Source organism: Schistocerca nitens, chromosome 1 (genome assembly GCF_023898315.1).
Source record: "Schistocerca nitens isolate TAMUIC-IGC-003100 chromosome 1, iqSchNite1.1, whole genome shotgun sequence".
Lineage (NCBI taxonomy): Eukaryota > Metazoa > Arthropoda > Insecta > Orthoptera > Acrididae > Schistocerca > Schistocerca nitens.
The window spans coordinates 1,268,400,318-1,268,427,501 of NC_064614.1; the positions used below are offsets into that span (position 1 = coordinate 1,268,400,318).

The window sequence follows — 27,184 nt, forward strand, 5'->3', positions numbered from 1 at the left end:
CTGCAACACAGCTAAGTACTTTCTATCTTAGGGGGAAAAATATGTTTACTAAGTGGTTTTTCAAGCTGCTGAAAACATATCAGCTATAATTTGGGGGGGGGGGGGGGGGGGGCAAAAAAAAGACATTTTGTCACTTGAGTGAGTGATTGATTATTTTGTAAAATTTTTTCTTTATTTATAGACACAATCACATTTTTATGACACAGTCATAACTGGTTTCGGCCATACAATGACCATCTTCAGACTCAGGATGGAGCCTTCCGGTGGCCGAGTATTGCGCTGTCTAGTGCAGGCCGCAGCAGATGTCAACAACCTGCAGCAGAGCACTACACTCGTCGTCCTGCCCGTGTCGTCCCTGCCGTACTAATGGACAACAGCATAAACTTGCAATAGCCGGAAATATAGCACCATCGGGCGTCAGAAATACTCTACTAGTGCTACTACTATTTTCGTCTATAGCAATATTTTCTTTTGTTCTGAAATGTTATTTTACTGATTTAACAATCTGTTCTGTAATTTTAAATTTTATATACATTTGACCTAAATATTAATAGTAAATTTGTCATATTTTAGGCTTTTAATAAATAAAGACCATCTTATAGGGGACGCGCGCATCTAGCGCAAAGAGGGGGAAAACAAAATCTAACAAATTTTTATATCTAAATAAGACCGGTGTTTTTATAGCTAGTTTGATAATGCCTGAACCTGTGTTAAGTGTATGATGCCTTTAGGTATGAATTATATGTATTTAGCATAAATTCAGTTAGATTACTAATAAGCATGGTTAAATATTGCACTTATTTTTTAGTTTTAATATAAATTTTCTTTTGTTATAGTATCTGAAGACGGTCCGTGTATGGCCGAAACTGTGTCATAAGAATGTGATTGCATCTATAAATAAACAAAAATTTTTTACAATATCAGCTATACACACCAGACAGGCTACTATCTGTGTTGAGAAAAATATGTTTATGTATCCTAAATGGGTTCCTGGAAACAGCCAGCAGGTTTAGTCAGGCAATGGGAAAAACATCCTCTATCTTGCTATAAATAGCAATCCTTCTATGCATATTTTCAAGCTGGAATGAGCTACAGGTATCAACTTCTCTGGGAGAGGACTCTGCAGGCTTTGGCTGGCAGAGGAAAAAGTCTTTTGACAGGCAGAGGGCTTGCACTTGTAGGGGGAATAAACATCTTTCCCCAGCTATGAACAGGTTTGGGCATGCCTGAGAGAACACATCTTTTATCTCAGTTATGAATGGGTCTAGTTCCTTCACGTCGAGCAGTGCAGAGGCGCTGAAGTAATCACATGCTGCCCACGCCCCTGAACTTGGTAGAGCAGGGCTTGTGGAAGCAGTGGCAGCAGGATAGTGGCGAGTGGGTGGGGGGTGGGGGGATGGGTAGAGGAAATGGCTCAACAGCCAGTCACACTAAAGCACCGACAAGAGCAGGTAGCAGTGTGCTATGGGGCTGCAGTGACTAACTGAAGCTTCATGTGGTCCTGCATGTGTGGACAGGTGGTGTTGCAAATTTCATTTCGCAACCAGTGTGATAGCACCATGCTTCGGACCTTACTGGCAATCAAAGTATCTGGAGACCACAAAAGACAGGCTCTCCCTGGTATAAGTTTGTTTAAATAATAAAGGTGCAAGTGCATATCTCTCCCACTTCTACTCTACTACACACGACAGTGACAAATGTTTGACAATCATACACGTTGCACAATATTAACGTTAGGATACGTCAGCTCTTTGGTTTCAAACTTAAGGTGATAACTGTTAAACTTCAGCATCGGAAGGTGGGAATTGTTTAAACATACAGGCTGCACTGTTTTTTTAACTTAGGACAAATGAACTGTAATGTTAGGGAATAACTGATATTTTTTTTTTTAATTTCCCATCATTTTACATCTAGAATACGATTCCAAACTTGGTCTCAGATGTCACAGAGGCTGTCCTTAAGTATCCAGACATCTGCTTTATTTGTGATGCCATGGAGTGTGTCCTCGTATCCCTAGATTGTGATCTTCAATTGTGATGTCATAGAGACTGTCCACATATTTCCAGGTCATTGTGGATCACCCATCTTGAATTATGATATCGTACATACTGTCCTTGAATTTCACACCAACAGAACAATGTGCCATCTCGATATTTTAACTTCTCACCCATTTATACTTCGACAACAGCTATACTTGCACAGTGACGTCATAGGAGTGGGGAAAAACCTGTAGCACAACTGGGTTATTTTGAACTTCCTGCCTTTTTTAAAAAAAATTCTGCCATTTTATATATGGTGCAATTGGCCTATGTCAGAGAGATGGGAGAAACATGGCAACAATTCAGGATATCATAGGGGAGGAGTAAATCTGGTAACTATGTGGATTGTCACTGAAATGTCCTTATTCCTACTATAAAATAGGCCTCCAGTTGTTTGTGTCACAAGTAGTAGAAATTTCATGGAACGGTGAAAAACAAAAGTAGCTTCCTCAAAGACAGAAGCATAATACGTGGCATTAACTTCTGACTGTCAGGAAGCACTTTGGATTCAATGGCTAGAAGGACAAAACCGCCCCCTTTCCAAAAAGAGTGCCTAATTAAATTGCTGTGCATCAGCAAATATGCAACTGACATATCAAAGACAAGTGCATACAAGGATCATATTAGACACATTCATACCAGGTGTCATTTCATAAGAGAAAAACTGATTCAGAAGAAATAACAGTGGAGCAAATTTCAACAAATGTAATGCTTGTAGACATTGTAACAAAGCCACTGCCAAGAACCGGACATCACCAACTAATCCAAGAATTTGGGCTACAAGAACGAAGTACTGGGAGGCATTGCTTCTAGTAGGGGTGTTGTCTCCATCAGAAAATCATCTTTGAAGTCAATGCTACAGCTGTTGCTATTGACGTCTTTTGTAGTTGTTCTGTGCCTTTACACTGTGTATGCACTCTGTGTGCAATAAACCATTTTCTTTAGTTTTATGCCTTAACTGCCTTTTATTAAAGGAATAAAAAGAACAATGTTAATGAAAAGGGCCTGAATAAAATTAAGAAGGAAAGAAATTTATGTCACAATATAATTGAAAGAAGAGGACGGTGAAGGGACACATCCTGAAGCATCAACGAATATGAACTACTTTGCAGTTCGGGCAACCACAGCTTACACAATACTTATCAATATTCTTCTAGGCCAGATTAGCTTTACACAGGTTCCTTTATTAGGCAACACAATCCAGTTTCATATCATTATATGGGCATCTTCAGATGATAATCTACACTGAAGTGAATATAAAAAATACTTTTATAAAATGCTGTTAACAAATAGTGTATAAAAGCAAGACAAAGGGACAGGTGTTTACTCACAACTTCTCCCTTCATAAGGCTACAGAAAATGTACAATGTACCAACAGTCGAGCTGCAAACTGTTTAATTTTGTAATCTCTGAAAAAGTTGATCATCGAATGGCTGAACTTGAAATTCATACATTGTAAGATGACTGTCAAAACTCATGCTCCACTAAAATATGCAAGGATAAGAGAAAATCACTGCAAATTAAAATGTATAAGGCAGAAACATTGGTAATGGATACTTGTGCTCCAATAAAATACCTAGGGAAAGCAAGCAAAACACTGGACGTTAAAATATGTAGTGAAAGGTGTCACTCACCCAAGGTTGTGTTATAATATACACATGGTCAAAAAGTTGACTCTTTGATAGATGTAGGGCTGAAATGTAGTACTCATTAAAAGAGGAGTGCAGTTAGCACACAAGAGGTCTCCATTGGGTGAAAGAACCATAGTTCATGTATTACTTAAGCTTGACTACATCGTTTAAAAAAATAAATAAGTGAAGAAAATTGCTGGTTCATGTTTGTCTGTAGTGATTCACATAAGCGACAACTTTATTCGCCCTGTGGAGTTGTTGTGTGTGATAACTGCACTCCTCTTTTAATGTGGATTACATTTTAGCAGTATGTTTGATAAGGAGTCAACATTTTAGACCTTGAGTCTATTATGATACAGCCTTGGATGAATGATATTTTTCACTATATGGTGTCCATTACCACTGTTTCTGCCTTATAGGATTTAATTTCTAGAGATCTGCTCACATTCCCTATGTACTTTATTGGAGCATGACTATCCATTACCGCTGTTTCTGCCTCATACATTCTAATTTTCAGTGATTTGCTCTTGTCCCCTACGTATTTTAGTGGAACATGAATTTTGACACTTTCAATATTTATCTTACAATGTATGAATTCCAAGTTTAGCTATTTGATGATAAACTTTTTAACATGTTATGCAATTAATCAGTTTGCAGCTTGAATGTTGCAACACTGTACATTCTCTATAGTCTTATGAAGTGAAAAGTTGTGAGTAAAAACCTGTTCCTTTTTCTTGCTATTATACACTATGCATTAATAGTATTCTATAAAAACAATTTTTGTATTCAATACGGATTATTACCTGAAGATGTACCTAAAATGGAGTAAAACTGGTGATGTTCCCTGATTAAAAAATCTTTATGTAGCTAATCCATTCTTGAAGAACTTTTGATTCATTTTGAAAAAAAAAAAAAATTAAAGGATTTTTAATATAATTTTGGAGAATTTTTGGAAACTGCTTTACAGTAACAGTGCATCAAGGAATAGCTGTTTTGGTTGTGGAGGGGAGTGGGGGTGGGGGGATAAAAGTGTTGAGGCACATCAAAGCTAGCCCTGACTACAGTAAGCACATTCAAGTGGAGGTGTGTTGCAGTAGCTATTAAGAGATGAAGAGACTTGTACAGGACAGAGTAGCAAGAAGGGCTGCATAACACCAGACTTCAGACTGAAGAGCACAACAACAACAACAAATTCATTGTGCCATAGTAGTATGTTTAAGATCCTCTAGCTCATGTGTAATTTTGACTCTTTAGGATTGGGACACTACGTAGGATCTGCACCTTACTAAACTGGATGGTGCCTAACCGAGTGATCCTTAGACTTAAGTACATGAGAATGTACTCACATGAGAGAAACGTGCAATGGCTTCATAGTCACACCAGCAGTACATGTAGGTGCACAGGTCATGTTGCTTGTCACACACACAGTCCCCGCCAGCCAGCCTGCAACACAGTGGAGTTAGCTGCATCATTCTTTCAAACACTGTGGCCAACACACAAGTGCAATAGTAAATGACAGAAGATGGATGAAGCAGCTAGTCACAACTTCACATTCCAAAAAAAATTACACATAAATATGCCCCTTTCACAAACAGATAACAAAATCAATGAATTCTGACAGTGAAGCTCTTCATTATGCACAATGCCTCTCTTGTAGCATCAGCATCTGGAGTTTTGTGAGCATTCTCGTAAAACTTTTGGTACATATTAAATGAACAGGAACTGTCGATGACATGCCTCGCTCAGGCCGCCCAAGGGCTACTACTGCAGTGGATGACCGCTACCTACGGATTATGCCTCAGAGGAACCCTGACAGCAACACCAACATGTTGAATAATGCGTCGTGTTACGACTCAAACTGTACGCAATAGGCTGCATGATGCGCATCTTCACTCCCGACGTCTACGGCGAGGTCCGTCTTTCCAACCACGACATCATGCAGCGCGGTTCAGATGGGCTCAACAACATGCCGAACGGACCGCTCAGGATGGCATCATATTCTCTTCACCGATGAGTGTTGCATATGCCTTCAACCAGACAATCGTGGGAGACATGTTTGGAGGCAACCTGTTCAGGCTGAACGCCTTAGACACACTGTCCAGCGGGTGCAGCAAGGAGGAGGTTCCCTGCTGTTTTGGGGTGGCATTATTTGGGGCCGACGTACGCCGATGGTGGTCATGGAAGGCGCCGTAACGGCTGTACGATACGTGAATGCTATCCAAGCGATAGTTCAACCATATCGGCAGCATATTGGCGAGGCATTCGTCTTCACGGACGACAATTCACGCCCCCATTGTGCACATCTTGTGAATGATTTGCTTCAGGATAAGGACATGGCTCAAATGGTTCAAATGGCTCTGAGCACTATGGGACTTAACTTCTAAGGTCATCAGTCCCCTAGAACTTAGAACTACTTTAACCTAACTAACCTAAGGACATCACACACATCCATGCCCGAGGCAGGATTCGAACCTGCGACCGTAGCGGTCACGCGGTTCCAGACTGTAGCGCCTTTAACCGCTTGGCCACACCGGCCGGCGATAAGGACATGGCACAACTAAGAGTGGCCAGCATGTTCTCCAGGCATGAAATCTATCGAACATGTCTGGGATGGACTGAAAAGGGCTGTTTATGGACGACGTGACCCAGCAACCAGTCTGAGGGATCTACGCCGAATCGCCGTTGAGGTGTGGGACAATCTGGACTAACAGTGTCTTGATGAACTTGTGGATAGTATGCCATGACGAATACAGGCATGCATCAATGCAAGAGGACGTGCTACTGGGTATTAGGGGTACCAGTGTGTACAGCAATGTGGACCAGCACCTCTGAAGGTCTCGCTGTATGGTGGTACAACATGCCACGTGTGGTTTTCATGACCAATAAAAAGGGCGGAAATGATGTTCATTTTGATCTCTATTCCAGTTTTCTGTACAGGTTCCGGAACTCTCGGAACCCAGGTGATGCAAAACTTTTGTTGATATGTGTAGTTGGACTGCACGAAGAGGACATGTACTATGGCCGGCCCGTTTCCCGGATTTGACGCCTGCAGACTTGTTTATGAGGGGGAAGTTGAATGACGCTATCTATCATATTAACTACACCGAAGAAATGCTAGTGTGTACGTGCAGTAGTCGTTCTATACCAGACCGGAAGCGTGTATTGCCACTGCTGGTGTTATTATGAACATAACTTGTAATTGTCAATTGTATCCGTTACTGAACAAGTGAACGCAATTGTGTTGCTCTTCAGCGTGTGCAGCCACAGATATTGTACAAATGTCGGTGTGGGAACTTTTCGAAATAAGAGACTCGTACTATAGTCCTACAACAAACAGCACTGATAATCAATTATTCAAAATGACAGTAACAATCGCATTATTTATTTTGCCGCCAACCGGCTTCAACCCGCGATGGGGTCATCTTCAGGGCAACTTACACCATTTGGTCGCTCGCTGGAGTCGTCACCCTGCCTGTGCCTATGTTACCAACCGTGCACAGGCAGGTTGACGACTCCAGCGAGCGACCAAATGGTGTAATTTGCCCTGAAGATGACCCCATCGCGGGTTGAAGCCGGTTGGCGGCAAAATAAATAATGCGATTGTGACTGTCATTTTGAATAATTGATTGTAAGTAAATTAATCGCTGTTTATCTCCATACAACTATGTTGTCTAAAAACACCACTGACATTCTCATTTATCCGACTTTTAGTCTGTTAATGTCATAGTCATCGTCCCATTTAAAAAGTGACGTTCGCACAAAAAGTACGCTTCTAAGTATTATTGCAATATATTGATTGGCTAACAATACGAGCGCCTGACTGCTAATTCATGCTATGAAAACCACACATCAATAGCACTTTCCTTCCATTTCTAAAATATTTGTGGTGCAAGTTTTAGGTGGTGGTGGTGGTGGTTAGTGTTTAACGTCCCGTCGACAACGAGGTCATTAGAGACGGAGCGCAAGCTCGGGTTAAGGAAGGATGGGGAAGGAAATCGGCCGTGCCCTTTCAAAGGAACCATCCCGGCATTTGCCTGAGACGATTTAGGGAAATCACGGAAAACCTAAATCAGGATGGCCGGAGACGGGATTGAACCGTCGTCCTCCCGAATGCGAGTCCAGTGTGCTAACCACTGCGCCACCTCGCTCGGTAAGTTTTAGGTGATTTACCTTGTATATAAATAGCATTTTTAGTGGAGCAATCCCTCTGATATCCAAATTATGGTACTTGAATGTCAGACAACACTTGAGTACATTACTTTTTCAAATGCTATGGTAGAAACGTCAGTAAGGAAACTGGACGTTAATGTTTTTTCACCTTTCTTATGAATGGATTTAACAGTTGCATATTCTAATGTGTCTGTAAAAATTCACTGTGCCAGTGATGCATTGCATACATGTAGTACGTAAATGCCGCGCGAAGCACTTACCTGTGCGTGGGCAGTCCGTCCTTGGGCCCGAGCACAGGGACGAAGCTCACCGACCAGAGGTGGCGCGGCACGGGAGGGCGGAACCTGGCGAGCGCGTCCTCCAGGCTGAGCATCAGGTGCTGCTGCTGGCTGGGCGTCAGCCGCGAGCCCACCACCACCCCGCTGTCCAACACCCCCACCAGCACCACGCCGCCCACGCCTCGGTTCAGGAAGCCGCACAGGTTCCTGCGACAGGACACCACCGTCACTAGGACGTTGCCGTGTTTCACAACCAAATCGATGAAGTGCAGGCTGTGTCCGGTTGGCAGTGTGGGGGACGGGTATTATCGTGCAGAAGGATAGTTCCGTCCGAAAGCATTCTTGGATGTTTTGACTTAATGGTGCTTAGCAGTTTCTGCAAGGTGTCTCCATAGCGCTGCACAGTCGAGGAGCTCAAGAAGCAGAATGTCCGTGCGGTCGAAGAAGGAGATCATCACGACCTTCCTGAAACAGCACTTGATTTCTTTGGCGGGGAGATGTGAGAGATTTCCAAAGTTGGCTTTGCCGTTTGTCCTCGGGCTGTCGTAATTGTTTCACACAGAATCATCCTGTTGCACAATAACGTCCGCCCCCTCATTCCTAATTGGATGAAGCCTACGCTTCAGCGATTTTGTTGGGAAACACTGAAACATCCTCCGTACAGCCCAGATCTTTTACCGTGTGATTTTTACATCTTTGGTGACTGAAGAAAGATCTTCATGCAAGTTGGTTTCAGCCGGATGAGAAAGTGCAAGAGTGGGTGCGGTTGTGCAACCATCAGTGGCTGATTGCGTTCCACGAAAGAGTAATTTATCGTCTCGTTTCCGAGTGGGGTAAGTGTCTCAACGCGTGTGGTGATTACTTTTGAATGGAACCATTCCACAGTCCCGTTGTCGCGGGAGTTCGGTGTTCATTTGACTGAACCTGATAGTAACAATATAAATGAAATATTATGAAATCGCAGCCAGAAATGGATTCTCTATCTCCTACGTATAAAACTCAGTACATCGAAGGAACTCCTCAGACAATATCTCGATGACTAAACTGTCCACCCGAGGTGCCTAGCGGAAACCACCAATCATTTAGAACTTAATCGTAAAGCAGCAAACAAAGAGGGAACCTCTAAATTATACCTAAATATTAAGGAATGACCCAGAACACGCATAAAAACACTAATTCGAAACCTAGAAAACCAAGAAAGAAAAATCTAAAGAAAAATTTTGGCCGAATTTACAAAGGTGGAATGCGGATGTAAATGAAATCTCGGAAACAATATCAGCATGCTGAGAATATCTCTTGAATTGTCAGGAACAGACGATTAAAACTGCACGGTCATATGCTCAGAATGAATCACAGGCAGCCTAGCAGCATTTTTGGTTCGAGTCATATCAATTAAATTTAAGAAAAGTCGGCCGCTAGTGGAACCGCGCGACGGCTACGATCGCAGGTTCGAATCCTGCCTCGGGCATGGATGTGTGTGATGTCCTTAGGTTAGTTAGGTTTAAGTAGTTCTAAGTTCTAGGGGACTGATGACCTCAGAAGTTAAGTCCCATAGTGCTCAGAGCCATTTGAACCATTCGGCCGCTAGAAATTGTGACAGACCTTCAGGGAATGGGGATCACAGGTGACATGGTACAGGGTATAACTGAATTCATAAAAACTGTCGCCAATTATTTGTATGTAGATAAACTGAGTACTGGGACCAACAGAACATGGAGACAGAACAACAGAGAAGGAACTTCACTGAGAAGAGGAGGAGGTTTTGAGAAAAGACGAAAGCGGGCTCATCAGCTAAATAATTTCCAATGGGCTCCTCAGTTCAGCATAACTGTGAACGACAGTTGAAAGGGGAATACATGGTCAGTGAGTCGGCGAAAAAAGATCCCTGACAGTTGCAATGGGCTTGCTGGCGGCTACCTCAGCCAATCACGTAACGTTATTTTGTATAAGTCTCTATGGCAACGCCTAAGTGTTATCGTATGCCTCTAGTCAACTATTGTTTTCATCTTCAGCCATCTGTGCTTCGCAGTTAAATGCTGGTAGCAGCTTTGCCAGCTGTCAGCGGTCTACTTTTGCCGACTCTACGATAGTGGTCCACATAATCTGACAACGATATGGCAGCTTCTCTGGTAGGTGGTTCAGGGTGTCTATTGGCAATTGATTTCACTCCTAAGAAAGAGCTTGTAAGATGGCAAAGCAGAGATTGGTGCTTTAACGAAGAAGTTGGGTTCAGAGTTTCATTCATTTTCATGGGCTGGCAGTATGAACCAAGAACTTCTTTTCTGCTGAGCTCCACACAAGTGAATAAGGATATCAACTATACAGAGTGTGGTGGTCAATATTCAGGGATATAACAGGAATGATCATTAGAAACAAAACAGTCAAGTAAACATGGGGTCTAAAACTCATACCTTAAGAACTCTGAGCAATTCTTGATCTTCGATACTGTGAAACAAACTTCTGCTACTGCAAGCTCTTTGCTTTCCATATTCTGGGAAGTGGTAGTATGGACCAAAACAAAAAAAAGTTCAGTAAAGATGTGCTCGAAAATGCATACCTTAAAAGGTATGAGCACTTGTTCATTAGAAGCGTTGTGTTTCAAAACAGCGAAGATGAACAAGTGCTCATAGCTCTTAAGTTATGCGTTTTAGGTCACATGTTTACTGGACTTTTTTTCTTGTTCTAGTCCATACTATCACTTCCCAAAATATGGAAAGCAATGAGCTAGCAGTAGAAGAGATTTGTTTCACAGTATCGAAGATCATGAACTGCTCATAGCTCTTCAAGTACGTGTTTTAGACCCCATGTTTACTTGACTTTTTTGTTTCGAATGATTATTCCTGTCATATCCGTGAATACTGACCATCACTTCTGAAACACCCTGTATATTCCAGGGAAGAGTTAGAAAAATGTCTGATTCTTCACAGAGGATGAAAAAATAAGCTCTGTAAAGCCCAATAGCGCTTCGTCAATGAAGGCTCACCATCAGAAGATAAAGTGCAAAGAAACGGTGACTGATGTCAGTAACGACTGATGACCTCAGAAGTTAAGTCGCATGGTGCTCAGAGCCATTTGATGTCAGTAGTTGGGTTTGAGAACATGTTGTCAGGATGTACGAGGAGCCACGACTCCTGAGTTCTTGCAGACTACCAGCGTGTCCAATTTGATGCACTTGGCGGAGTGTATGCGAGACATGACTTCAAAAGTGTCTGCAGTGTCAGACAACGGAGAGAATAACAGTCGCATCCAGTCGATGGCAGCGGACGTAAACGTTTCATAAATAAATTGAGAAAAAAACACCTGAAGATCACTATGAATGCTACAAGAATGCTACAAGAACGTTTTCCGAGTTGAGCAGCCACTGGTGGAGTGCCTTTCAATTAGTGCAGATACAATCGCGAAGAGCAACAACACCTTGCATTGTCGCAATAATTTATTTTTTTAACTGATACTGGTAGTCTCTTTTTTATTTTTTAGACATATTTGAAATTAGTTAGTCCATTTCCTTTCTCTCTGAATCTTATATCAGCATCATTCTTATTCTCTTCTTCCTCTCTCCTCTCTCTCTCTCTTCGTTACGTAAGTCACGTTCTATCATTTAAATCTTACAATTAGCATTAGTAAAGGGTGTAATGCGGTGTCAGATTTTGAGGCTGTACGTTTAAGTTACAGTATCTCTTTAATATTTTGCAATTGAAGATTATTATTTCGTCTCTACTATAGCTTGATCACGGTGTACTGTATAGAGTGATTCACTTGAGATAGTACGAAAAGAATCTCATTATTCCTGACCAATTTAAATCTGAACTAACTTATGTGTCTGGAGTCTCGCGAGGAAACGTCGAAATCCGGTCATCTGGAGTATGGAGGCCGAGTGAACATGTCTCCAGGATGACACACATGAACTAACAACACTGGGAATTGTGAGTAAATTACCATAATTTAACCTCACGAAACTTGTGCTGCAAAAGATGTGTTTCTTACCTCAAACACAAGAGAGTGACATGAGAAAACTTAACATTTTAAGATACTTGTGACAAAAAGCATGTATTACAGGCAGCTGAAGATGCTTCATAAATAAACGATGGGAAACGCGTATGGCAAAAACAAACTACCTTTCATTTAGTTGCAAAGACGGTACATACCTACATGAATTTTGATGCAGCTAAGGAGCGACGCAAAACTGGCCGGTAGTAGCTTCGATGATGCAGGTCGCATACGAAAACAGCAACTAAGCACGCTGGACAAAAAATTAGTCACTTCCAGGAGACGCCACGCAAACACTGCCTCTAGCCTTCATACTGTTCTCAACTCAAGCAGAAAAGATGTTCCAGCAATTTCTTGAAGTGTGCCAAAGAATGTTCAGCTGAAGTCTCTCACTGATGATTAAGAATGCTGAATGCTATGTTTCACACGCTGTTCCAAACAGTCCCAGACATTTTCCATGAGAACAGACTCATCCGATTTAGCTGACTCGTCTAGGAGCAGACCGTGTTCCTCAAGCAACTAATGTATGCATATAGCTCTGTGAACACGGTTGTCATCTTGCAAGACAGGGATGTCCACACTGCACTCGTCATGAGTTTTCAGAAGAGGGCGACATTTAGTCACAAAGAATGTAGAAATAAACATCGATTCATGTGTTTCGTGGAGTTTTCCCGGTGGATCGAATATTGAATCATTTTTTGGGAGTGCGTCATGGTTATTAGTAACTCTTATACCGAAAATCTGGCTGACAACCTTTCAGCTATTCTCACCGTGAGTAGCTTGCAAGATTTTTAAAATGCAGGGTGGCACAGAAAAACGGGAACACTTCCACAATCCAATAAAACTAGAAGATATGAAGGGAAGAAATTGCATTCATAGTAATTGAAACCTTACAACTTTGCCATTTACGAAACATTGATGGCATTTATAATTTTTTAAAAATTACGTTCTTTAGATGGCGTCCTCCTGTACGAATACATTCGTGAAATCTGCTGCTGAGATTCCTCATTGACCACTGCAACGTCTCAGCTGGGATACTGTGAATTGCATCCCGAATTCTCTGCTTTAACTCATCCAGGGTTCTTGGCAAAGTGATGTAGACTTTGCTCTTGAGGTAGCCCCACAAGAAAAAATCACAAACGGATAAATCTGGAGATCTATGGGGCCAGGGAATGTTACCGAATCGTGAGATCACACGGTTGTCGAACAATTCTCGCATATATACCATTTATTGCCTTGCAGTGTGTGATGTCGCTCCGTTCTGTTGACGAAACTAGGCTTCCTGAACGTTTGGAAAGTTGTTCAATGCAGGTGTAAAGAAAGTTCGTAACATCTTCACATAACGATCGGCATTGTTTCCCTGTTCATCTGGAGGGGAAAAAAAGGTCAGATAATCCCATGTGATGAAAACAACAGATCATACTGTCATTTTACTAGCGTGTAAAGGGCGCTCATGAACGTCATTAGGATTTGTGTTTGCCCAGTAACGGTAGTTCTGTTAATTTCACATAACCTGTGAGATGAAAATGTACCTCATCTGTCATCCACAACTTGTTTAGAAATTCACTGCCATTGTTTATTTTTGTTATCATTTGTTGACAGAATCCTAATCGTAACCGGTAATCGTTGTCCTTCAATTCTTTCACCATCTGTAGTTTGTACAGATGAAATTTTAAATCGAGATGAAGAATTCTGCAAACACTCTTCCGGGACATTCCAACTACTGCTACTTGACGCTGTGGGCTCTGTAAGACACACTCATATGCAACATCAGTGTTCGCTGGAGAACGCACATTTCTTGGTCGTCTGACTGGTTTCTTCTTGAGGGCAGATCTAGTCTCTTCAAAGTTATTAATCCAACAGTTTATCGCGTGTTTCGACAGAGTGGCATCATGACGCCCTAAATTATAAAAACGTCGAAACTCCCTCTGTGCCGCTGCCAAACTATCATTGTTTTTATAAAACATTTTTATGGCTAACGCACGCTGTTGTCCATTCCACTGATCCATGATTACTGAAATGGTGGACTGTTTAGTCGCTGTGACGAACCCGCAGTGCTGCCACCTGCCCATGGCTGCCACTACTCATTTCAAACATTGCCCTTATTCTGTGTCACCTTTTACGCCTCTACGAGTAAAACAAAGCAAGCAAGAAGTCAGCGAATCCACAGTGACTGCAAAGTACTAGGTTGATTGTTATGGATGGCCTACAGAGTGAGTAGGGAAACTTGGAAGAAACAATCTGTAAGAGTAGAAATCATCATCATCAGTATTCTGCCCTAGGGCAGCTGTCAATGCAGTCCTGTCGTTTGCTACCCTCTTCTACTTCTCATAATTGTTTTCTATCCTTATTCTCTCCACCATCTGGTTTCTTCTTCTTTATCTTCATATTCCATTCAACGTTCGTTTCATGAAATAGATCAGTAAACCATTTCCTCTCGTCATATGTCCAAATCAACTGCATTTTCTCTTCCTGATAACCTTTAAAATTTCTCTCATTTCCTCCATTCTTCTCAATACTTCTCATTTCTCACTTGTCTACCCATTTTATACGTTCCATCCCCCTGCAAGTCCACATCTCAAATGCTTCTGCTCTTCTTTTTTCCTCTTTCCTCAGTGTCCATATAATACCACGCTCCATATACGGCAATTCGCCAGTCTCTTCCTCTGGTCACTGTGTATGTACCGTCTTTTTAAATGCCTCTTGAGCAATTACTATACGCGTTTCCATCTTCCTATTGCATCCTATGTCATCTGTAATTATGCTTCCCTCATAAACATCAAATTAAGACGGCTCTGCAAGCGAAAATGCCAGACCAACTAAACGAAGAGCAAGAAGAAAGAGATGTGAGGTCTACGGTCTTTCTACTGTGTGTGCGTAATATTTCTTCAAAAACTGCAAAAATAATCAAGAAGAATAAAGTGGACGTGGTACTCGTTCCACCAGCCAAGACGCCAGCTCTTATGGGATGTGTACGATGATATGCTGTTACGAATGGCGGGTATATACGAAATGCCTCGTGGGTGTTGTAAAAGGTGCATAGGACAAACAGTACGCACTGTAAAACAATGTTGCATTGAACATAAGCGATACACTCGCCTACTACGGCCAAATATATCTGCAGTGGATGAACATTGTGTTTCCGCTGGTCATTCACAGATTACCGGAAAAGTTACGATACTGGCCCTAGCCTCATCCTACTGGGATTCTGTGGTCAAGAAAACTGTGGAAAAACAGTTAGCAGACAGCTTTCTCAGCTGAGACGAGGGTTTCCAACTCGACAAATCATGGAACTCCCTCACTTCACATAAGCATTCTATTGGTCTAAGTTTTCACTGCTGGCACTCCAACATTTGCCATCCACAATAATCAGCAAAATACTTCGTAAGCACTGTGGATTCGTTGACTCTGTGCTTACTTTGTTTTACTCGTACTGCCGTACAGTTTTATCTATGACCTGTTGTCCCTGATGGATATGCCTTTACTCGACAGTGTGAAGTGCTTTAAAAATCTTGCAAGCAACTCACGGTGAGAATGGCTGAAATGTTGACAGCCGAAATTTCGGTGCTAGAGTTAATAATACCCCAAAAATTGATGGAATATCCTGATGCACGTTGACGATAATCTGAATGCGTGGGCCCGACTAACGTTACGCTAAACTTCCTACGGCCTGAACTACACCCACTACATGCGCTGCAGGTTAAGCGCTTCATTGGGACGTTTGTGAACTGGACGCCTTGCATCTTGAGGCAAGAGTGGCTCAGCAGACAACAATATATGCCTCCGGTCACCTACTGTCCTATTACTGTGTGGTTTTGCCAGCTGGAGATGCATAGCTTCGTGTGCTGCTGTGAGCAACGGTCTCTTTCGAGTTACCCTATTCAAAATGTGCACTGGAAACTGTTCCCTTCACAATGGTTCAAATGGCTCTGAGCACTATGGGACTTAACTTCTGAGGTCATCAGTCCCCTAGAACTTAGAACTACTTAAACCTAACTAACCTGAGGACATCACACACATCCATGCCCGAGGCAGGATTCGAACCTGTGACCGTAGCGGTCGCGCGGTTCCAGACTGTAGCGCCTAGAACCGCTCGGCCACACCGGCCGGCTCCTTCACAATGTTCACTTGGAAACTGGTTGAGTAGACCTGCATTCACTGACAGCAGCAATATCTGTACGGTTTAAATCCGATCGTCAGTGACAAGGCGCGACACTCTACTCTCAACCCTGTCGGTTAGGAAGTTTTCTGCGACCACTGTTTTTAAGGTGTGTTTACACCTGCGCGCCTTGTACCTAGAGGCCGTCCGCATATGCTCGCTCCGCCCTGAAGAAGAGGCACGGTTGTGGTGCACGCCTGTTTCTCAACATGTGGACCCTACGCAGGCGCGATACCATTCACACCTAGAGGGAAGCACGCACGCTATTGGAGATGTCCGCTTTGTTAGCAACAGCTACCAACTCAGCCCGTATTATTCTGACAGAAAGTCCGCCCCCGGTAACTGAGTGGTCAGCGTGACAGACTGTCAATCCTAAGGGCCCGGGTTCGATTCCCGGCTGGGTCGGAGATTTTCTCCGCTCAGGGACTGGGTGTTGTGTTGTCCTAATCATCATCATTTCATCCTCATCGACGCGCAGGTCGCCGAAGTGGCGTCAACTCGAAAGACCTGCACCAGGCGAACGGTCTACCTGACGGGAGGCCCTAGCCACACGGCATTTCATTTCATTTCTGATAGAAAGACGAAATAGTACAAATAATTACAAGGGCAGGGTTAATGAATACCTTTTGTTTCGTAATGTATGTGTGAGTTTGGTAGAATAAATAAAGATGGCCGCGCAGGGTAGCCGCTCGGTTTGAGGCGCCATGTCACGGACTGCGCGGCCCCTCCTGCTGGAGGTTCGAGTCCTTTCTCGAGCATGGGCGTGTGTGTTGTACTTAGTATAAGTTAGTTTAAGTAGTGTGTAAGTCTAGGGACCGATGACCTCGGCAGTTTGGTCCCTTAGGACTTCACACACATTTGAACATTTTTAAAATAAAGATGGCAAATGGCGTGCTGTTAAAAAGTTTACTCGTTTGTCATCGAGTGATTTCGAAGTAATACTTCTGTATCTTGTTGGGAGAATGATAGTAAAGGAGACTACGAAATACAGAGACTTTAGCTATACCATTAGCGACAAGACAGCTGCGACACTTCAGTTTACTGCTACTTCGAACAGGTACCCCAATCTGACGTTCAACTTTCTCTAGCGCATTGATATCTAACATAATACCAGAAGTTTGTTACGCTCTGGTAAAATTCCTGGAAAGCTACATTAAGGTAAGTTGATGCTTAATGTTAACAGGCAGTAGTACAAGGAGACGGGAATATCTTGTAAGTTCACAACATACAATGCTGTAGAGCGATATAAATGGAACTGCTGAAAGAATAACACATTTCCACACAAATATACATCAGTAAAATTCGCCAGTATTGGTGTGCGCGCGTGAGTGTGTGTGTGTGTGTGTGTGTGTGTGTGTGTGTGTGTGTGTGTTGGTGAGTGACGAGAAAGCGAAGAGGGAGGAGGGAGTACCTTATTTTATCAAAAGCGGTTAATTATATCATCTGGTTTCTTTTTTGTTTACTTTCAGCTTCCAGGCTCAGGAAAAGAGTGATTGGTTGTAGGACAGTATTTTGAAGTGAGGCGGAGTTTCCCGCAGTTTTTGGGAGTTTAGTGGTAAACATGTGCTTTTATAGTGTCCATACAACAGTGCCAGCAGCTACTTGTACTATAAGAAAAAATTCAGTGAGGGGTGTTTTTGGCTCACGTCAGCGCAGACTATTTATTTCGGTATGTAAATGTACGATTAGGTATTCCATGCCAGATATCTGATGGTAGGGTATTTCTCCACACGTCGTCTTACATCGCTACTGTGTGTGTGTCTGTAGTGACTGATAGTGAGGTATGACTGAACAGTATGGCATTTAATATGTTATTTGAAAAAAAGTATTGTATACCAGTAGTAAATCTAATGATTGTCTCTAACTAGAAGTCTGTAAATATATGTGTATACCAATTAGCTTACTTTAAATTGGTTAAACTTGTAAATAGTTTGACATGTCCTATATGCTTGTAAAAAGAGATCTACGGATGAATAAAGCTACTACTACTACTAAATGGAAGTTCTAACCCAACACCATATGTGTTCGTCGCAGGTGATGCCTTTCCCTTATCATGCTACATAATGAAACCTTTTCCTGGTGATTTGCACTCAGGATCTCTTTGACGTGTGTGCAGTTATAGACTATCAAGAGCACAGCGTTTAGCAGACAACGCCTTTGGCATTTTAGCATCCTTATAAGCAATTTTCAGAAAGCCTATTGATGTGAAAACTGACACAATTGAGCTTGTTGTTCTCACACGTCCTTCTTTACATAACTTCCCTCGAAGAAATGTAGTTTCATCACATCTACAGGGTCCGGCAAAAACACCTGCCATATTTCAAACGATAGTTCCAAGCAAACAAAGATACACAGAGTATTCTTTTATTGGTAAACAACAAATGCTATGCCATTTTACATTGGCTGGTTTTAAAAATTGTATCAGCTAAATGACACACTGGCGATGCCTTTCCCACAAGCTGTCGATAGTACTTCGTCTTCGAGTCATTTCACGTGCTTCAGTGGTTTCAGTTGAAGACTACAAGACTAATGGTTTGGGATTTAATGTCTGGTTGATCCTACGATTTTCTCTGTTACTTATCGCTTTTTACACCTATGATAATGACACAAATGGCAAGTTCAGTTGTACCGTATTTCGGAATACCTGTTGAAATGTATCTCTTCCTCCAACTGGCCGTATTAAGCCTGTTCAGAGTTAGGAGGAAGTCAAGGGCACACCACGTCTACATCTACATCTACATACATACTCCGCAATACACCATACGGTGCGTGGCGGAGGGTACCTCGTACCACAACTAGCATCTTCTCTCCCTGCTCCACTCCCAAACAGAACGAGGGAAAAATGACTGCCTATATGCCTCTGTACGAGCTCTAATCTCTCTTATCTTATCTTTGTTGTCTTTCCGCGAAATATAAGTTGGCGGCAGTAAAATTGTACTGCAGTCAGCCTCAAATGCTGGTTCTCTAAATTTCCTCAGTAGCGATTCATGAAAAGAACTCCTCCTTTCCTCCAGAGACTCCCACCCGAGTTCCTGAAGCATTTCCGTAACACTCGCATGATGATCAAACCTACCAGTAACAAATCTAGCAGCCCGCCTCTGAATTGCTTCTATGTCCTCTCTCAATCCGATCTGATAGGGATCCCAAACGCTCGAGCAGTACTCAAGAATAGATCGAATTAGTGTTTTATAAGCGGTCTCCTTTACAGATGAACCACATCTTCCCAAAATTCTACCAATGAACCGAAGTCGACTATCCGCCTTCCCCACAACTGCCATTAGATGCTTGTCCCAGTTTATATCGCTCTGCAATGTTGTGCGCAAATATTTAATCGATGTGACTGTGTCAAGCGCTACACTACTAATGGAGTATTCAAACATTACGGGATTCCTTTTCCTATTCATCTGCATTAATTTACATTTATCTATATTTAGAGTTAGCTGCCATTCTTTACACCAATCACAAATCCTGTCCAAGTCATCTTGTATCCTCCTACACTCACTCAACGACGACACCTTCCCGTACACCACGGCATCATCAGCAAACAGCCGCACAGCTATCTACCCTATCCAAAAGATCATTTATGTAGATAGAAAACAACAGCGGAGCTACCACACTTCCCTGGGGCACTCTAGATGATAACCACACCTCCAATGAACGCTCACCATCGAGGACAACGTACTGGGTCTATTACTTAAGAAGTCTTTGAGCCACTAACATATTTGGGAACCAATCCCGCTCGTACCTTAGTTAGGAGTCTGCAGTGGGGCACCGAGTCAAACACTTTCCGGAAGTCAAGGAATATGGCATCCGTCTGATACCCTTCATCCATGGTTCGCAAGATATCATGTGAAAAAAGGGCGAGTTGCGTTTCACAGGAGCGATGCTTTCTAAAGCTGTGCTGATGTATGGTCAGCTCTGGAGCCCTGGAACCAACCTTCGAGTTGGGCACAGCTTTACTTGATTTTCAGCGTAGTAAGTGAAGCAAAAATTCTCATAGGCGGGCCGGCCTTGCAGTTCCACTACAGACATACCGTTCAATTGTCTCTGCACTTGCCAGTACTTCTCGCCCTCCCGCGCTAGCGCAAGTATTCAACGTAAGCAACAAACATGAGAATGCAGCCGACAAAAAAAAAATAATAATCTTCGAACACCTCTTAGATTGCTAACATTATCGGATATACAGTGATCAGCCACAACATTGTAACCACCGACTTACTATCGACATAAACCCGTCCAGGGCGCTAGCAGCACTACCTGGCGAGGAATAACTGCTAGTTAGGACACATGCACGGTGTACGTAGCATCAGTAAGCGTGCTATTCGTCTGTGGAATGGGGAAGGGGCGCGATCTAGCTGAGTTTGACCGAGAGCAGACTGTGATGGCCCGGAGGCTGGGCACGAGCCTTTCGGAAACTGCTCGACTTGTAGGGTATTTGGCAAGTGCTGTAGTGAGTGTCTTCAACGCGTGATGAAACCAAGGTGAGAACACGTACAGACGTCTTGGGTTGGGCGGCCACCCCTCATTTCAGGTGTCGGACGTCGTAGACTGGGCAGGCTGGTAAAACAGGACGGGTTACAACTGTGGCGGAATTAACATCAGACTTTAATGCTGGGCAGAGTACAAGAGTGTCTGAACACACAGCTCACTGAACGCTCGTAGCGATGGGCCCCTGCAGCCGACGACCCATGCATGTGCCAATGTTGACACCACGACATCGGCAACTACGACGGGAACAGGCACATAACCATCGGCACTGCATGCTGGAGCAGTGGCAGTGCGGTGCACGGTCTGATGATTGCCGATATCTTCTTCATCATGCGGTTTGGAGGGCTCGAATCCTTCGCCTTCCAGGAAAACAACTCTTTAACATCTGTACTGTGGGACGGAGACTAGGCGGTGGTGGCTCCATTATGCTCTGCGGCATCCAGGGATCCAGTGGAGCTCCTGCAGGGCACCATGACGGCCAAGGAATATCTTACATTCGGAGACGGTTTGCTCTGTTTTCTGTATGTCTGCGTATATGCGTTCGAATGTGGAGGTGACTGGATATAGTCGAGTACAGTGCTATATTAAACCTCCTGATCAGTGCATTTGGGCTAGGTGTTGGCAGCTGTGTTAGATTTAAAATTAATTTTAGAACAAAGAACGAGATGTTATGTCATGATCGTATGGAAAGATGTGACCTAAAATCGATACAACTTCGAAAAATGACGAAAGGATAGGTATAAATTGACCCAATACACACCGAAATGCGGGGAAATTGAGGAAGTACTTGCGTATCTTCTGGTTCGCGCCGGACAATTTGTACAACTAGAGGAATCCAGGAAAATGTTGACATCGAAAAGAAGGGAATCACGGAGGCAGTCAATTTTTTTTTTTTTCCATTGAGGCAGTATTATACTGTATGTCTATTGAGGTACGAGTGATACAAGCGAGTTGACTACTGTATTTGGTGCTCTTCAGGAGGACAAAGAACTATTCACCTCTACACTTACTTTCATCTGCGCTAAAGGATAACAGAGAGTGGACGGGGTGATCGATTGAGATAGAGCTGTAACGAGGTACAATGAAACTGTTGACTGATTCATTCTAGAGAAGGAGAAGTTGCTGCAGGTCAATTTTTTTCCAGTGTTCTGCCCAGATGCATCAGTGAAGTGACATAGCCTGCGTTCTACTCGTATACAGCCACGTGTTCCGTATGTGGATTAAAGCACTGTCTACTTGCGATCGTTAACAGTAAACCTGCCGGTCATCAGAGAACTTCCATCTCATGTGTGATGGAACTTGACACAGTCCTCTAAACGATCTTACATTTATGCGATTCCCCCCCCCCCCCCCCCCCCCCCGGCGCATCTTGTGTGTAAAATTGAGACTTCAGCGTCATAACTGAGTTAGTGGTAGGAGCTTGTGAGGCGCTGCAATCCTCGTGTACACAATTGCCCGACAGATGTGTTTACAGAGTTAGTGACGGAATGACTTGTAATTTTCACATGTAGGACGCTGCTGCTATGCGTTTATCTGTTTCCATGTGGGATGTATCCCCCACTGCCAACGTTTATTTTATATAGGCCTGATGCAGGCATCGTATAATTTATGAACCGTGATCGGATGTGAACAATGGACATTACACGTCTCCACAAAGCTATATTGTACTCCTATCATGCAGAGCGAGTGTTTTACAGAAGTTGTTTGTTTTTCAAAAAAAATGGTTCAAATGGCTCTGAGCACTATGGGACTCAACTGCTGTGGTCATCAGTCCCCTAGAACTTAGAACTACTTAAACCTAACTAACCTAAGGACATCACACACATCCATGCCCGAGGCAGGATTTGAACCTGCGACCGTAGCAGTCGCACGGTTCCGGACTGCGCGCCTAGAACCGCGAGACCACCGCGGCCGGCGTTTGTTTTTCGTTTTACGCTTCGATAAGATAGTTCATCGTACAGAAACCAGGAAGAACGATGTATGCCATGCGCTTGAAATATATTTCTCACAATACAATATTAACGACGCTACATTCCATACAAGTGATAGTTTGGAAACGTAGGCGATCTAGCATTATAGGCCCGTTTTAAGTGCACAACGTTGTAGCCTTAGGAATGCGTGTGTTTATGTTCTCTCTCTTACCTTCCAGGTACCGATCCTAGACTATAGAACAATACTTTAGAGTTGATAACTTGGATGATTTGCGTAAAAGTGTGTCGAACTCCATCCGTCTGGAAGTCCATCGCGTATAAAAATGAATCGTTTCTTGTTCTTCTTAACTGTCTGCTATTACATCACGGCACTTTGAAATCTGTTACTATACATCGATAAGGAGTGCTAAACTCCTCCACATGATCGCATCTCGAGAAATCTCGTGCATTTGGATGCGTTAGGACTCGGAAAGCTCCATTCATTCACGAGACGAGGAGTGTAGCAGTCTTCTTCTGATTGGTTACACATTAATTCGGTAATGGTGCTGCATGGCGGGTTGGTCAATGACAATGTGAGGATGGTCTTTCACTCTCTAATTTAACCCTAAGACAGCGAGAATGCTCTGTGACTCCTATACATACACAGATGGATCGTAAATTACTATGCTCGAGGCCTTAGAAATATGTAGAGCGCTGTGAATTAACAGTGAATGGGCGTACTGAGCATTTATCTAGACATTTTCGCAATGATACTCGCAAAGTAGAGAAGGGATATACTGAAATTGGGGAAACATGCTGTCACATGATTGGCGGGTGTTGGAGTTAACTGTAAAATTGCTAAATTTGTACATGTTACCCGTCTTTCCTTGTGATGTATACCTGGTATACATTTGTATTTTAAACGTGTTGCTCTAGTTTTTTTGTAGGTAACAAATTCCGAGAAATGAGTGACTGATTAAAATTCTGATTAGCCCACTATGTTAATAGTACATCCTGTATCATATTTCAGTACAAAATGCAAGACAATGTCACCCTAGGGGAGTTATACTCAGTGGCGGCTCGTATGTATACCAGGTAAATGTGAGAGTGCGAAATTAATAGCATCTGCTGTATAATAAGCGTAAATTGTTGTGTGGGTGCAACGTCAGAATGCCTGATTTTCAGTGCAGAAGACAATTCGTTAACTAATACATGAATTAAGGTTCTTTCATATTTTTCTGAAAAAATAAAAAGGCCCGAAAACTCACATTTATACAAAAATGCAAAATGGAGAGTAGCGAAGGCTTAAACAGAAGAAACAGAGGAACCAGCTAGATACACGGTTTTTCATGAATGTTCAGACATTCATGCATACATGCACTGTGTACAGATAAACGTAACCCACAATAAGATCAACAGATGTCAGAAGCATGAATAAATGCTTCAGTCTCACAATCGACGATGTTGTGCTTTATGGCTCTCAGTGCCTCAGTGTATGACAAGGCCTAATCCTACAACATAGGTTTTTCTATCAGTATAACATATATTGATGCCCCAACTAATCTTACTACATAGCAAGTGAATTGGCATGACTGTGAAGTCTGCTACTGCCTAGTGGGATTTATGTCACGCGAATACTGATAAAAGTTTGCTGCAATGTGCTACCACCTGGTGGCACTGATGTAAACTTGTAGTTAAGTGGCAAGCGCTAACAGTGCACACCGTGAATCGTGCCCATTGTTTATCAAATCCGTGTGTATTTGGCCCGTAAGGCAATTACGTCAAGCGAGTTGCGCACGTGCAGAAGCTCCTTAAAACGTGCACAAGTGAAGATGTGCTCGCGACCCCGATGACAATTTCCGCAGAGTCAAGAGAGCATGTAGCACAGTGCGTTAGATTTAGTGCCACGTACGTATTTCAGATCACCGCATCTACATTACGTTTAACAGCATTCAAAGAAAAGTAACCAAAAATCCGCAAGTTGTCAAAAGTTAGGGTGTTCACGTGCTCTTACACAACAGGCGCTACTGGTTGCACAGCTAGGTGTTACGCACCTGGAGATGGAAGAGCGCGTGCGGCTGGAAGTGTCCTGCGCGCGGCGGCACCAGGGCGGGATGTCCTCGGGGCAGACGTTGCGGTGGCCCTTGAACTCGTGGCGCTCGTCCTCCTCCACGGAGAGCACCTCCCCCAGGCGGTACCAGCGCCGGCGACCGTCCTTCACGCCGTCCCCACTAACGCCGCCACCCTCTGCCTCCTCCACGGGAACGTAGCTATCCTCTGCCTCTCCACTCTTCTCTTCAACAGACAGCTGTTCCTCTGCGTCACAAATCTTGTCCTCCGCGTATGTCTGGCATTCCTCTCTCTCTTCTGTGTGCTCCATCTCCTCCTTGAACACCAACAGCTACTTTAAAAAAAGGTTGTTGTTGTGCCTATGTTTAATGGCTGATGACGGTAACTACGAGGTGCATTCAAGTTCTAAGGCCTCCGATTTTTTTTCTAATTAACTACTCACCCGAAATCGATGAAACTGGCGTTACTTCTCGATTAATCGCCCTGCAGACGTACATATTTCTCATAACGCTGAGGCCATGATTCCATGGCAGCGGCGAAGGCTTCTTTAGGAGTCTGTTTTGACCACTGGAAAATCGCTGAGGCAATAGCAGCACGGCTGTTGAATGTGCCGCCACGGAGAGTGTCTTTCATTGTTGGAAAAAGCCAAAAGTCACTAGGAGCCAGGTCAGGTGAGTAGGGAGCATGAGGAATCACTTCAAAGTTGTTATCACGAAGAAACTGTTGCGTAACGTTAGCTCGATGTGCGGGTGCGTTGTCTTGGTGAAACAGCACACGCGCAGCCCTTCCCGGATGTTTTTGTTGCAGTGCAGGAAGGAATTTGTTCTTCAAAACATTTTCGTATGATGCACCTGTTACCGTAGTACCCTTTGGAACGCAATGGGTAAGGATTACGCCCTCGCTGTGCCAGAACATGGACACCATCATTTTTTCAGCACTGGCGGTTACCCGAAATTTTTTTGGTGGCGGTGAATCTGTGTGCTTCCATTGAGCTGACTGGCGCTTTGTTTCTGGATTGAAAAATGGCATCCACGTCTCATCCATCGTCACAACCGACGAAAAGAAAGTCCCATTCATGCTGTCGTTGCGCGTCAACATTGCTTGGCAACATGCCACACGGGCAGCCGTGTGGTCGTCCGTCAGCATTCGTGGCACCCACCTGGATGACACTTTTCGCATTTTCAGGGCGTCATGCAGGATTGTGTGCACAGAACCCACAGAAATGCCAACTCTGGAGGCGATCTGTTCAACAGTCATTCGGCGATCCCCCAAAACAATTCTCTCCACTTTCTCGATCATGTCGTCAGACCGGCTTGTGCGAGCCCGAGGTTGTTTCGGTTTGTTGTCACACGATGTTCTGCCTTCATTAAACAGTCGCACCCACGAACGCACTTTCGACACATCCATAACTCCATCACCACATGTCTCCTTCAACTGTCGATGAATTTCAATTGGTTTCACACCACGCAAATTCAGAAAACGAATGATTGCACACTGTTCAAGTAAGGAAAACGTCGCCATTTTAAGTATTTAAAACAGTTCTCATTCTCGCCGCTGGCGGTAAAATTCCATCTGCCGTACGGTGCTGCCATCTCTGGGACGTATTGATAATGAACGCGGCCTCATTTTAAAACAATGCGCATGTTTCTATCTCTTTCCAGTCCGGAGAAAAAAAATCGGAGGCCTTAGAACTTGAATGCACCTCGTACTGTGGTAGGAACTGCAACAACCAGTCGCTACTGTATTATCAAATTTATGTCATTGTCCTTTACTAGTTTCATATGTTTCCCCACTCATCTTTAAAAGTTGTACACTTAGATTATTACGATCTGTAATACAGAGTGTACATAAAGTCCGGGAACACTTTCAATTATTTATTGCACAAGAATCAAACATTGTACAGATATCATACATGTGTCATTTTGAAGAGAAACCATCAAGTTTTTTCCATGTATACGCCACGGAGTAGTTGTTTGGTAATTTGCCGATAGCGCTAGTCGCAAACATGGCGAGTTGAGGTGCAGAGCGAGCTTTCTTCGTTGGAGTTCACTGTTTCATGAAATGGCCTCCCTGATCACCAGATCTCACTCCATGTGACTTTTTTCTGTAGGGACACATTAAAGATCTGGTGTATGTACCGCCTCTACCACGTGATGTAGCAGAGCTCCGGGAGAGAATACGGGAAGCGACTGCCACAGTCGACGATGCCGTGCTGGGACGGGTATGGCAAGAATTCGATTGCCGTACTGACGTCTGCCGGGTCACTCGTGGTTCACAAAAAAGTTCAGACTTTCTCTTCAAAATGCAATATATATGACATCTGTACAGTGTTTAGTTCTTTTGCAATAAATAATTGAAAGTGTTCCCAGACTTTATGTACACCCTGTATTTGTCCTTAACACTCCCACCGAGCGAGGTGGCGCAGTGGTTAGACACTGGACTCGCATTCGGG

At 43.3% G+C, this 27,184-nt stretch overlaps 1 protein-coding gene across 1 annotated transcript in view; it reads right to left on the reverse strand.

Moving 5' to 3' along the window:
- The window catches only part of LOC126234004 (uncharacterized), a 90,294-nt gene extending 65,252 nt beyond the window's left edge, over positions 1-25,042 (reverse strand). Inside the window, exons 1-3 of the mRNA XM_049942899.1 lie at positions 24,717-25,042; positions 8,101-8,325; positions 5,017-5,113 (exon numbers count right to left, since the gene is read on the reverse strand). Of these exons, the coding sequence (XP_049798856.1) occupies positions 5,017-5,113; positions 8,101-8,325; positions 24,717-25,042 (648 nt within the window). The remainder of the gene's footprint in view (positions 1-5,016; positions 5,114-8,100; positions 8,326-24,716) is intronic.
- Between the last annotated feature and the right edge of the window lie 2,142 nt (positions 25,043-27,184).